The sequence below is a fragment of the Bison bison genome, unplaced genomic scaffold, assembly GCF_000754665.1.
Source record: "Bison bison bison isolate TAMUID 2011002044 unplaced genomic scaffold, Bison_UMD1.0 scf7180017864381, whole genome shotgun sequence".
NCBI lineage: Eukaryota > Metazoa > Chordata > Mammalia > Artiodactyla > Bovidae > Bison > Bison bison.
In genome coordinates this window covers 745,899-760,417 of record NW_011494953.1, presented here as the reverse complement: position 1 = coordinate 760,417, position 14,519 = coordinate 745,899, and the positions used below count along the sequence as shown (strand labels likewise).

Sequence of the window (14,519 nt, the reverse complement as noted above, 5' to 3'; positions counted from 1 at the left end):
TGAAAGTGAAAAGTGAAAGTGAAGTCGCTCAGTCGTGTCTGACCCTCAGCAACCCCACGGACTGCAGCCTTCCAGGCTCCTCCATCCATGGGATTTTCCAGGCAAGAGTACTGGAGTTGGGTGCCACTGGGGCCTCTAAAATGGTGCTTTAGGTCAATTTCAAGTTTCCTACACTGATCCATCACATGATTTCTCTGACCTAGGCAATGATTTCCATCATGGGGCAGTCTTCTCTCTCTTTTTGCATCTCGTGATATGTCCCAGCCTGAATCCCCACAGAACAGAATCTACAATAAAGTCTTATGTGCAACTAATTTCTTCTTTGAGAATGTAGTCCTACAGAGGAGGAAGAAGGGATTAAGGAAGAGTGAAACTAGGCCAAAGAAAACACAAATTTGTTACAAAGAATATGTAACAAAGTAGACAGCCATCAAGGGCATTTCCCTGATAATTTTTTTGATTTGCATTTATCTGATAGTTAATTATGTTAAGCATCTTTTACATATCTGTTGACCATTTGTATGTCTCTGTCAGAGACGTGTCTGTTCAAATCCTTTGCTTATTTTTTAAATTAGGTTATTTGTTTTTCTACTGAATTGTAAGAGTTCCTTATATATTTTGGAAATTAATCCATTATGAGATATATGGTTTCCATTCTGTAGGCTGCCTTTTCACTCTGTTGATCCTTCACTGTATAGAAGTTTTTAAATTTGGTGTAGTTTCTCATGACTATCTGCTTTTGTTGCCTGTGCTTTTGGCTTCAAATCCATGAAATCATTGTCAATACCAGTGTATTCCCCTATGTTTTCTTGTAAGTAGTGGGAAGTACGAGTCCAAAGTCCAAATTTTTATTTATTTATTATTTTGGCATGTAGATAGCCCTTTTTCCCATTACCATTTGTTGAAGAGGCTATTCTTTCCATATTATGTGTCTTTAGCACCCTTGTCAAAGATTGGTTGGCTGTATACATGTGAATTTATTTCTAGGCTTTCTATTCTATTCCATTGGTCTATAAGTCTTTATAGAAGTACAATACTGTTTTAATTATTGCTGCTTTGTAATATATTTTGAAATTGGAAAGTGTGTTGCCTCCAGCCTTGTTTTTTTTTTTTTGTTTGTTTGTTTGTTTCCTCAAGATCATTTCTGGCAATTCTGTGATTCCAAATAGATATTATTGAAAGAATAAAGGATAAGTGTTGAGGTTAAGGAGAAATTAGAATTCTTATACGTCATTGGTGGGAATGTAAAATAAACAGCCGCAGAAAAAGTATAGACATACCTCAGAAAAACAAAAATAGAGCTACCATATGATCTGGCTTCACATTTGTGGGAATATATCCAAAGAATTTAATCAAATTTTCTGTTGATGGGCAGGGCTATGTTCCCTCCCTGTTGTTTGACCTGAGAGCAAACTACGGTGGAGGTAATGAAGATAATGCAACCTCCTTCAAAAGGCCCCATGCACACAATGCTGCACTCAGTGCCCCTGACCCTGCAGCAGGCCACCACCAACCCACACCTCTGCTGGATACTCCTGGACACTCACAGGCAAGTCTGGGTCAATATCTTGTAGGGTTACTGCTCCTTTCTCATGGGTCCTGGTGCACACAAGGTTTTGTTTGTGCCCTCTGTGAGTCTGTTTCCCCAGTCATGTGTAAGTTCTGGCAGCTGTGTGTGGTTAATGGTACCCTCCTCCAAAAGGGCTTGTGCCACACCTAGGTCTGCTGCACCCAGAGCCCCTGCCCCTGTGGCAGGCCACTGTGGAGGCATACCTCTGCAAGAGACACTCAAACACTCAAAGGCAGGTCTGACTCAGTCTCTGTAGGGTCTCCTGGTGCACATAAGGTTTTGTTTGAACCCTCCAAACATCTCTAGCAGGTATGGGGTATGATTCTAAACGCAATATTGCCTCTCCTACCATGATGTTGGGGCTTCTCCTTTGCTCTTGGATGTGGGGTTTCTTTTTTGGGGGGGAGCCAACATTCTCTTGTCAATGGTTGTTCAGCAGCGAGTTTTACTTTTGGAGTTCTTTTAGAGTTCTTGCAGGAGAAGATGAGCACATGACCTTCTACTCTGCCATCTTGTTAAAAATTGGATTAAAGATTACAGGGGCCATTAGTACATGGCCCCACCCATCAGAACAGGACCCAGTTTCCCCCACAGTCAGTTTCTCCCATCAGGAAGCTTCCATAAGCCTCTTCCATGAGGGCAGACAGAATGAAAACCACAATCACAGAAAACTAATCAAACTGATCACATGGATCACAGCCTTGTCTAACTCAGTGAAACTATGTGCCATGCTGTGTAGGGTCACCCAAGAAGGAAGGGTCATGTGGAGAGTTCTGACAAAACGTGGTCCACTGCAGAAGGGAATGGCAAACCACTTTAGTACTCTTGCCTTGAGAACCCCATGAACAGTATAAAAAGGCAAAAAGATATGATACTGAAAGATGAACTCCTCAGATCAGTAGGTGCCTAATATACTATTGGAGAAGAGTGGAAAAATAACTCCAGAAAAAATGAAGAGATGGAGCCAAGCAAAAACAACACCCAGTTGTGGACGTGACTGGTGATGGAAGTAAAGTCTGATGCTGTAAAGAACAATATTGCATATGAACCTGGAATGTTAGGTCCATGGATTAAGGTAAATTGAAAGTGGTCAAACAGCAGATGGCAAGAGTGAACATCAACATTTTAGGAATCAGTGAACTAAAATGGACTAGAATGGGTGAATTTAACTCAGATGACCATTATATCTACTATTGTGGGCAAGAATCACTTAGAAGAAATGGAGTAACCCTCATAGTCAACGAAAGAGTCTGAAATGCAGTACTTGGGTACAATCTCAAGAATGACAGAATGATTGCTGTTCATTTCCAAGGCAAACCATTCAATATCACAGTAATCCAAGTCTATGCCCCAACCACTAATGCTAAAGAAACTGAAGTTGAATGGTTCTATGAAAACCTATAAGACCTTCTAGAAATAACCCTCAAAAAAAATGTCTTCTTCATTATAAGGGACTGGAATGCAAAAGTTGGAAGTCAAGAGATACATGGAGTAATAGGCAAATTTGGCCTTGGAGTACAAAGTGAAGCAGGGCAAGGCTAACAGAGTTTTGCCAAGAGAATGTGCTGGTCATAGCAAACACCCTCTTCCAAAAACACAAGAGAAGAGTCTACACATGGACATAACCAGATGGTCAATACTGAAATCAAATGGATTATATTCTTTGCAGCTAAAGATGGAAAAGCTCTATACAGTCAGCAAAAAAAAAAAGACCAGGAGCTGACTGTTACTCAGATCATGAACTCGTTACTATCAAATTCAGACTTGAAGAAAGCAGGGAAAACCTCTAGACCATTCAGGTATGCCCTAAATCAAATCCCTTATGATTATAAGGGAATTGACAGATAGATTACAGGGATTAGATTATAGTGGAAGTGACAGATAGATTCCAGGGATTAGATCTGAGAGACAGAGGACCTGAAGAACTGGACAGAGGTTCATGACATTGTACAGGAGGCATGATCAAGACCATCCCCAAGAAAAAGAAATGCAAAGAGGCAAAATGGTTGTCTGAAGAGCCCTTACAAATAGCTGAGAAAAGAGAAGTGAAAGGCAAAGGAAAAAAGGAGAGATACACCAATCTGAATGTAGAGTTCCAAGGAATAGCAAATAGAGATAAGAAATCCTTCCTCAGTGACCAATGCAAAGAAATAGAGGAAAACAATAGAATGGGAAAGACTAGAGATCTTTTCAAGAAAATTAGAGATACCAAGGGAACATTTCATGCAAAGATGGACACAATAAAGGAGAGAAATGGTATGGACCTAACAGAAGCAGAAGATATTAAGAAGAGGTGGCAAGAATACACAGAAGAACTACACAAAAAAGATCTTCATGATCCAGATAACCACGATGGTGTGATCACTCACCTAGAGCCAGATATCCTGGATTGTGAAATCAAGTAAGCCTTAGGAAGCATCACTACTAACAAAGCTAGTGAAGGTTATAGAATTCCAGTTGAGCTACTTCAAATCCTAAAACATGATGCTGTGAAAGTGCTGCACTCAATATGCCAGGAAATTTGGAAAATTCAGCAGTGGCCACAGGACTGGAAAAGATCAGTTTTTGTTCCAATCCCAAAGAAAGGCAATTCCAAAGAATGTTCAAACTACTACACATTTGCATTCATCTCACACACTAGCAAAGTAATGTTCAAAATTCTCCAAGCCAGGCTTCAACAGTATATGAGCCATGAACTCCCAGATGTTCAAGCTGGATTTATAAAGGGCAAAGGAACCAGAGATCAAATTGCCAACATCCACTGGATCGTCAAGAAAGCAAGAGAGTTCCAAAAATAAAAAACATCTACTTCTGCTTTACTGACTACACCAAAGCCTTTGACTGTGTGAATCACAACAAACTGTGGAAAATTCTTAAAGAGATGGGAGTACCAGACCACCTCACCTGCCTCCTGAGAAATCTGTATGCAGGTCAAGAAGCAACTTTTAGAACTGGACATGGAACAACAGACTAGCTCCATATTGGAAAAGGAGTACATCAAGGTTGTATATTGTCACCCTGCTTATTTAACTTATATGCAGAGTACATCATGTGAAATGCCAGGCTAGATGAAGCACACGCTGGAATCAAGATTGCAGGGAGAAATATCAATAACCTCAGATACACAGATGACACCACCCTTATTATAGAAAGCAAAGAGGAACTAAAGAGCCTCTTGATGAAAGTGAAAGAGGAGAGTGAAAAAGTTGGCATAATACTCAACATTCATAAAACTAAAAGCATGGCATCTGATCCCACCATTTCATGGCAAATAGATGGGGAAACAATGGAAATAGTGATAGGCTTTTTTCTCTTGGGCATCAAAATCACTGCAGATGGTAACTGCAGCCATGAAATTAAAAGACAGTTGCTCCTTGGAAGAAAAGCTATGGCCAACCTAGACAGCCTATTAAAAAGCAGAGACATTACTTTGCCAACTAAGGTCCATCTAGTGAAGGCTATGCTTTTTCCAATTGTCATGTATTGTGTGAAAGTTGGATGATAAGGAAAGCTGAGCACCAAAGAGTTGATGTTTTGGAACTGTGCTGTTGGAGGAGACTCTTGAGAGTCCTATGAACTTCAAGGAGATCAAACCAGTCCATCCTAAAGGAAATCAGTCCTGACTATTCATTGGAAGGACTGATGCTGAAGCTGAAGCTCCAGTACATTGGCCACCTAATGCGAAGAACTGACTCATTGGTAAAGACCCTGATGCTGGGAAAGATTGAAGGCAGGAAGAGAAGAGGATAAGAGAAGATGAGTTGGTTGGATGGCATCACCAACTCTATGGACATGAGTTTGAGCAAGCTCTGGGAGTTAGTGAAGGACAGGGAAGCCTGGCATGCTTCAGTCCATGGGACTGCAAAGAATCGGACACAACTGAGTGACTGAACTGAACTGATCCAAAAGAATTTAGATCATCATCTCCAGGAGGTAGCTACACACCCATGTTCTTGTTAGCACTATTTATAGTAGCCAAGATATGGAAACAATACAATTGTCCATTAGCAGATTAATAGAGAAAATACGGACCTAAACAAAATGGGAGAATAGTTGCCCTTTAAAATGAAAGTAATCTTGCCATTCTCAACAACATGGATGAACCTGGAGAACATTACGCTAAGTGAAATAAGCCAGTTACATGAAGACAATACTGTATGTTTCCATTTACAGAAGGCATTTAAAATAGACTCAGAAGCAGAGAGTATAATGGTGTTTTCTATGAGCGAAGTACTAGGGCAAACGGAGCATTGTTATTCAATGGATATCAAGTTTCAGTTATGCTATATGATTAAAGTCTAGAGATCAGTTCTCCAACATAATAACTCTACTTAATAATAGTGTACTTAAAATTTAAGAGAATACATAAATTTCTCACCACAAAATACTGTGAGTGGGGAACACACTTCAAAATGGTGAGTAGGGAACACATTGGAAGTGTTGGATATGTTCCTTTCTGTAGAGATGATGTTACAGGTGTTTGCACATGTCCAAACTCATATTTAGTTATGCATATTAAATATGAAAAAAAATGTGTTTCAGAAGGGTTTTCTCTGGGAATGAAAGGGGGAAGCGTTGTCTATCAACTCATGCTTTCCAGTGGTAAGGCGTGGCTGTGAAGCATTAACTATTCCAGCCTGCATTTCTACAAATGCATTAAAAATGCCCACAGACATCTCATGTTGTGGCCTTCTGGAACCTAGGATCAAGAAAGGAAAGACATCACCCGAGGGAATGTGTGGGAATTTCATACAATCGTGGCTGGGAAAAGGCAAGACCAGAAGATTTGGAGAGTGTTTAAAGTGCCCCAAACCATGCATATAAAGGTCCCAAGCAAGACACAGGCCATTGATATGGAAAGAGTTGCAGCCTTCTGCCCCTGGAAAGTGGTCCAGTGGAAAAGATCAAGGTACCTCTGGAGGTGGAGGAGTCGAGGGGTACTGGGAAAATGAGAAATGAACACATTTTCAATAAGTTTTTTCTACATTTGCTTCTTCTTGTCCCCCTTCTCTACAAGGATGGTGTTTAAAAAAAGTAATGCACATTTAAGTGCATCACCATCAGAAGCAATGCTGTTGCAAGAAAGGGGACCCCTTCCAGGGCCTGAAAGTGGGCTCTTGTGAGGAGAAACACCAGAGATGATATTGGGGAGACAAAGCAAGAGATGTTATTGGGAGGGGGGCACCCAGGGGGAAAGAAGGAGGGTAAGGAAACCCAGGAGGATTGCTCTGCCACGTGGCTCAAAGTCTTGGGTCTTATGGTGATGGGATTAATTTCTGGGTTGTCTTTGGCCAATTACTGTGTGTTTCCCTTAACAATGTGACTCTATAGGGGTCAGTTTCCTTAATGTATATAGCACTGGTGAAGAAACCAAACTTCTCTGAAGGATAGAAAGCGCGTCAACACCAAGCCAGTGAATATGCTTGTCCAAACAGAAACAATAGTGTGGGCAAATTAGAAGGGCTGGTGGCTGATGCCAGAGAGGCTTTTGTTACGGTGAAAAGGCATGGATTAGGACAGAGCAAAAGAGAGTCCACCAGGGAAGGGAGTCAGGAAATGAAAAAGGAATTTCTTCTAGAACCAAAGTCAATAATCAGTTTAGGACATGAGGAAGACCCAGATTCATGCAGAGGAGCAGAAAGCAGTTTCTCTGGAAATAAGAATCCCAGGGAGAGCAGCAAGATTTGGGCAAAGATTCCTGTGTCAAGGGCTCTGAGAGGTGGTTTTAGGAAAGGGAGGGACATGGACAATCCTGAGAGGAGACCTGAAGTGACACCAGACACTAGAGCTTAGATGTGACAGTGACACTGGCACCACCTTAGAGGGTCATGCTGGTCAGACAGTAGCTGAGAGGGAAGGACACGGGTGGGGAAGGAAGCAGGGCAAGAGCATGACGAACCCGCACCTTTTCAACTCATACTGCTAAGCCTGTCATAAGATAGTGAATCATTTCTAAGAAGTCACCTTATTATGGTTGTTCAAGCAGTTCATGGGATTCCCAGGCAGTACTAGTGGTAAAGAACCTGCCTGCCAATGCAAGAGATGCAAGAGATGCAGTTTCGATCTCTGGGTCAGGAAGATCCCCTGGAGGAGGGAATGGCAACCCATTCCAATATTCTTGCCAAGAGAATCCCCATGGACAGCGGAGCCTGGCATGCTACAGTCCATAGGGTCTCAAAGAGTCAGACACAGGTGAAGCAATTTAGCATGCACGCAAGCACTTCATGTATATCTTTCTAAAATAATGCTTTCTTCTCTTTCTCTCTCTCTCCCCTTCCTTCCTTCTTCCTTCATTTCTCCCTTTCTTCTTTCACTCCCTTCTTCTCTCCCTCTTTCCTTCAATCTTTCCTTCCTCCCTCTCTTCTATGAACGTATGCATCTATCAAGGAAAACAATAATTGCACATTGACTGAGCATCTTCCAGACAATGGATGAGGCTAAAGTGTAATTAGAGCTTTGGAGAACTAAATAAAGGAGATCCCAGTGGTGGCTTCAACTTCAACTTGCTCAGCTTCTTTCGGAGAAGACAATGGCACCCCACTCCAGTACTCTTGCCTGGAAAATCCCAGGGGTGGAGGAGCCTGGAAGGCTGCAGTCCATGGGGTCGCTAAGAGTCAGACACGACTTAGCGACTTCACTTTCACTTTTCATTTTCATGCACTGGAGAAGGAAATGGCAACCCACTCCAGTGTTCTTGCCTGGAGAATCCCAGGGACGGTGGAGCCTGGTGGGCTGCCGTCTATGGGGTCGCACAGAGTCGGACCTGACTGAAGCGACTTAGCAGCAGCAGTGGTGCTGTGCCTGGGACTCAGGTTAATGTGAGATAAGAGAGGTAAAGCAGTGGGAAGGGAGGAGCCATCCACATACCTGAATTTTAAGAATGTTTGAATTTCCTAAGGGCCACACCTAGTAAGAGATTGTGCATTGAGGTCAACCCTGGGTTAGTGACCTCTGTTTCACCTTATCCTGATCAGAGGATGTGGCTGGTTCATGAACTCAAAGAATCAGACTTTCTTATTCTTTGTTGCCCACAAAAACACAGATCCCATGAGAAGTAGAGTCTTAGGGCTTTTCCAACATGCTGGACAGATCCAGTCTTAACTGTCCATCCCCAGTGACATGCACAACATGGTCAATGTGGCATCTTAAGGCCCTTTAGAGGGAAGCATTTCCAAAGCAGACATTTTAACTTTTCCTTTCCTTTCCCAGGTTTGGATTTACTAAGAGATGGAATATCAGATGCTTCACTTATTACTACCATTCCCATGGCCTCCCAGGAGACACAGTAATGCCTATTGTTCATCTCCACATTCACTCAGGAAATTAAAATGCTCAACAAAATTAATCTGAACTAAATATTAGGGTCCTGTTAAACAGGTATGGTTATTTCTGGTCCCAGGAGCCTGGAGTTTCACTCTGATTTAACTTATCACCACCCAAGAACCCTGTTTCCCATAGCAACCACACTACAAATGGTAGACAGTGAGAACAGACCCGTCAAACAAAGTGACATCACCGTCAAACAATGAGTGCCCCACAAAATGTTAAGCCAGAGATTTTCACCACTAAAGCTGGAATGAAGACAGTTTAGCACCCCCAAATCCCACTTCCTTAAGGCAAGGCTCATATTCTATATAAAGTGCCAGCTGGCCAGAGATTTCTCACCAGACCCAGGAGACCAGACAACTCAAACGTTTCTTCACATCAGGTGAGACTCTTCACATGGATTTTCTTAATATTTGCCCAATGATATTGTATTTTGATTAAAATCTCTTTGCCATGATGTGACATATTTATTTTAAATGCAAAGTAATTTATGTTTAAGGTGACTATAGATCTTTCTGACTTCTCACTTAGATTACAGCTGTGGAATTTGGGGTCAGAAAAGGGGAATAGTTTCTGTTGACCATCTGTTCAGTTGGCAGGAGGATATAGACTGCAGCTCATGTTCAGGGCAATTTTAGTGACATTTTAATATTCTCTTTTATTAATTTTTAGACTCTGCAAAATCGAGAGGCACTGCATTGGCACTTTGGATGTACAAAAGATAACACTTTTCTTTACTCCTTGAACCTATGATCCATCAGAGAATGTAATACATAGGAGTAATTTACAAAAAAATACTGCACATAGAATAGAGAGGATGAGGCAGGTATTGTGCTGAGTCAGAATGAGAAAGATGACGGGATCCGGGAGGAGAGCCATGAGGGGTGAGCGTGTATGGACAAGCAACAACAGAATGGAAAGACTTCCAGAAACAAACACCAAGAAGACAATGTGAACAGAAGCTCATAGACAGAATTGTGTGGGCTTACGGATTTTCCTATGAGAACTGAGGCACTCTATGTGAGGGATACGAGAGGGTAGACACCAGATTTTGAACTTTACCACTTTTTCAATTGATTGTAAACTGAGGGCTTCAATCAATCACAGGAACCTGAAGTTATGTTATGTGGCTAATGTAGGTTTTCGGAAAAGAACAGGAAGAAAGGAAGCAAAGAGAAAGGCTCCACTCCCATGGGATCAAAATAAACCACCTTTAAACTTTTCCTCTTGAAAGTGTACAGGAATCCTCAGTTTCCTTTGATTCTCAAATTCAAGGAAACAAAAATAAAGAGAAGAGAAGCTTTTGTTTCTTAAGGGGCATGAAATTAAGATATTTGTCATTAGACTTGGCTTCCTCCTTGTTTTACTAAACTACTAAGTCTGCTTTTCTGTCTCTAGGTCCAGCCTTCTTTAAAGCATGAGTTCATATCAGCAGAAACAGCCTTTCACCCCACCCCCTGGGCCTGAGCAGCAGCAGGTGAAACAGCCCTGCCAGCCTCCACCTCCACCTCAGGAACCATTTGTTCCCATAACTGAGGAGCCGTGCCTTCCAAAGGTTCCACAACCGGACACCAAGATTCCCGAGCAAGGCTATTCCACACTTCCGGAGCCATGTCCCGTCAGAGATCCGGAGCCAGTCTACACCAACGTCCCTCAGCCTGGAAATACCAGGGTGCCTGAGGCATACCCCTCAGTGGTCATTCCAGGTCCAAACCAGCAGAAGGTCAACCAGAAGTAACGTGGTCCACTGCTATGCCCTTGAGGAACCAACCTCCGGATCTTGAACACCTTTCTCCCTTTTGTTTCTCTGTCTTCATTGTGTAGATCTTGCAATGAGTATTTTCTCTCCCTGAGTCACAGCCTCTCTTGTTTGCATCCTAAAAATATGTGCTATGAGGTTTTCCTTACTCTGAACGGTCCTCTGAGCTCTGCGTTCTGCAGAAGGCCTTAGCAGCTTTACTGGTTCTCAGTTGCTTGGGGTTCATCGGAGGGGAGAAGCTGGATTTGAAGAAATACCTCTTTCCCTTTCTACCTCTATTAAAACACCTTTAAGCACACTCCTGGATGTTGGTGTCATTGGCTGACCGTGCCCCATTCTTTGCTGTCCCATAATGAATAGGACTTGCAGTTAGAGAGGAGTTGGTATAGATAACATCTGTCTAATTCTGGTACCCTGGGCTTCTATAGGGGTGTGTGTGTGTGTGTGTGTGTGTGTGTGTGTGATTACATTTAGGGGGCATCCTTGGAATGGCAATAGCTATAGTGTAATAGAGATCAGAGCCTGTCATTCAGGCAGCCATACCTGGAGCAGATTTCTTCTCTGGCAGTGGACTGAGTTCTGCTTGTTCCAAGCCACCTCCAAGCCCGTGTGCACTCCCTCCAAGACTCCAGTTTATTCCAAAAACCGTCACTCCTAAATGTGTCTCCTTTGCTGTCTTTCAAGTAGGATCATCAGTACTATTCTAGATTCCATACATATGTGTTAATATATGATATTTGTCTTTCACAGTGGGGGAAGGAGAGGGTGGGATGGTGTGAAAGAATAGCATTGAAACATATGCATTATCATATATAAAATAGATAGCCAGTGGGAGTTCAATGCATGATGCAGGGAACTCAAAGCCAGTGCTCTCTGACAACCTAGAGGGGTGGGGTTGGTGGGGGTGGGGTAGTGAGAGAAGGGTTCAGGAGGGAGGGGACATATGTATACCTAATGTGGATTCATGTTGGTGTATGGCAAAAACCATTACAACATTCTAAAGTAATTGTTCTGTAAAGTAAAAATAAAAAATTTTCAAAAACATCATTCCTACATTCTTGAACCTGATATTCTGGTTTTCTTCACTAGTTTTTACTTTACCCACACAAGGAGGCATTTGATTATAAGCAGCTACATGCTCATATGATCTGACACATGGGCCTCGTGTGATTAACCCTTCTACTCAAGTCCTTCTTTGTCTGCTCCCTTCTAACTATAAATAACAGTAATGATCAGAGGGGTTCTAGTTTCTTGAAGTGATTCTTCTATTTTGATACACTCTGTAAAGGCTTTCTGACTCATATTCTGTTTTTAAATTTTTATTGGAGTATAGTTGATTTGCAATCTTGTGTTTTTTTCAGGTATACAGCAAAGTGAATCATATAACTGATGTGTGTGTGTGTGTGTGTGTGTACACTCTTTTTCTAGATTCTTTTCCCATATAGGCCATTACGGAGAGGACTGAGTAGATTTCCTTGTGCTATACAGTAGGTCCTTTTCAGTTATCTATTTCATATATAGAACGGACTTAGGGACACAACAGGGAAAGGAGAGGGTGGGACTAACTGAGCGGGTAGCACTGACATCTGTACATTACAGTGTGTAAGATAGGTAACCAAGGGGGAGCTGGTGTACAACACAGGGTGCTCAGCCTGGTGCTCTGTGACAGCCTAGAGGGATAGGACGGAGGGTGGGTGGTGGCAGGGAGGCTCAAGAGGGAGGGGATATGTGTATACTTATGACTGATTCAGCAGAAACCAATATAACATAGTAAAGCAATTATCCTCCACTTAAAAATATATATATTTTTAAAGTAATGTGTATATGTTTATTCCAATCTCCCAATTTAATTCTCCCCGCTCCTTACTCCCAGGTAACCATAAGTTTGTTTTTTACTTCTGTTTTGTAAACAAGTTCATTTGTACCCTTTTTTCAGATTCCACATATAAACAGTATCATATGATATTTGTCCTTTTTTTTTTTTGTCAGACTTCCTTCACTCAGTTTGAAAATCTCTAGGTCCATTCATGTTGTTGCAAATGACATTATTTCATTCTTTTTATGCTGAGTAATATTCCAATGCATTTATGTACCACATCTTTATCCATTCCTCTGTTGATGGACATTTATATTGCTTCTATGCCTTGGCTATAGTAAATGGTGCTGCAATGAACTTTGGCATGCATGCATCTTTTCAATTTACAGTTTTTTCCAAGTATATGCACAAGGAATGGGACTGCTGAGTCATATCGTGTTTCCATTTCTAGTTTTTTTTTAAGGAACCTCTATACTATTCTCCATAGTGGCTGTACCAATTTACTTTCCCACAAACAGTGCAAGAGGGTTCCCTTCTCTCTACACCCTGTCCAGTATTTATTGTTCATAGATTTTCTTATGATGGCTGATTTGACCAGTGTGAGATGATAGATTTTGTAGCTTTCTGTCATTGTAGCTTTGATCTGCATTTCTTTAAGTATTAGTGATATTGAGCATCTTTTCATGTGCTCTTTGGCCATTTGTATGTCTTTTTTTTTTTTTGAGAAATATCTATTCAGATCTTCCACCCAATTTTTGATTAGGCTGTTTTGATAGACTGAGTTCTATGAGCTGTTTGTATGTTTTGGAAATTAATGCCATGTTGGTTGCCTCATTTGCAAATATTTCCTCCCATTCTGAGAGTTGTCTTTTCATTTTGTTTATGGTTTCCTTTGCTGAGCAAAGGCTTTTAAGTATATCCCATATGTTTTTGTTTTTATTTTATTACTCTAAGATGCGAGATGAAAAAGACCTTGCTGTGATTTATTCTGTCACATATTCTTGATACATATACATTCCAGAGGTTACAAGGTGATCTTGAACTGTCTTTTTTGTGTTTCCTTCTCCTGATGCTTCCAAAAGTTTTGGAAGGGTGATGATTTTGGCGTGCTACTTTGTTTGCTGAGTCATCTCACTAACAATTCATAAAATTCCACTGCGGCCCATGCTACTTGAACAATGGCCATTTGGATTTCAATTTCCATTAGGTATGAAGCTTTATGAATGAGTTCAGAGAATTAGGGACACTTCGTTTATAATGATATCCAAGGCCCAATTTGGAGTATACAGGGGTCTGTAACATTTTCTGGAAGCAGCAGCATGCTTCAGGCCTGATTGCCCACAGATTCTATTTATCCCAGAAGAAACATTTGGTTCAATGTCTTAGATGAATTGTGCCTTTACCCATTTGGCAAAATTTGGCTTTAGAGTGAATGCAGCTGCATTGTGTAATGTTTGCACTAGTCCTCTGTATAAATGAGAATGGACAGAGGGGAAGGTACTTGCTAGACTGGTATTTCTCTTTGAAGTCTGGACCAGCAGAGTGGCTAGACCTAATGCTCATTCCAAAGTTGGAAAAGTTTAGGTTCAAATCAGCGACAAATGGAGAGAAGAAGATACAGTAGCTGAGGACAAAAGAATGAATAAATGGATTGTGCATAGAGGGAAACTCAACATTACCTGGGTTCCTTTAATGCAGCTCAAAGCAAAAAATAATATTGTTTCTTAGCCCAATTACACTAGATTCTCCAGGTAGTCAAAGCTATGGTTTTTCCAGAGTCATATATGATGTCAGAGTTGGACCATAAGAAAGGCTGAGCACCAAATAATTGATGCTTTTGAATTGTGGTACTAGAGAAGACTCTTGAGAGTCCCTTGAACTGCAAGGAGATTAAACCAGTCAATCCTAAGGAAATAAACCCTGACTATACATTGGAAGGACTGTTGCTGAAGCTGAACTTTTGCCACTTGAAGAGCTGACTCATTGGAAAAGATCCTGATGCTAGGAAAGATTGAAGGCAAAAAGAGAATGGGGTAGCAGAGGATGAG

The 14,519-nt window shown here is 41.4% G+C and overlaps 1 protein-coding gene across 1 annotated transcript; it reads left to right on the top strand.

The window, feature by feature from the left end:
* The first annotated feature begins 10,313 nt into the window (after positions 1-10,313).
* On the top strand, positions 10,314-10,634 carry LOC105001327 (cornifin-like). Its single transcript, XM_010857543.1, has one exon. It carries the CDS (start codon positions 10,314-10,316, stop codon positions 10,632-10,634), a length of 321 nt encoding a protein of 106 aa, XP_010855845.1.
* Positions 10,635-14,519: the final 3,885 nt, after the last annotated feature.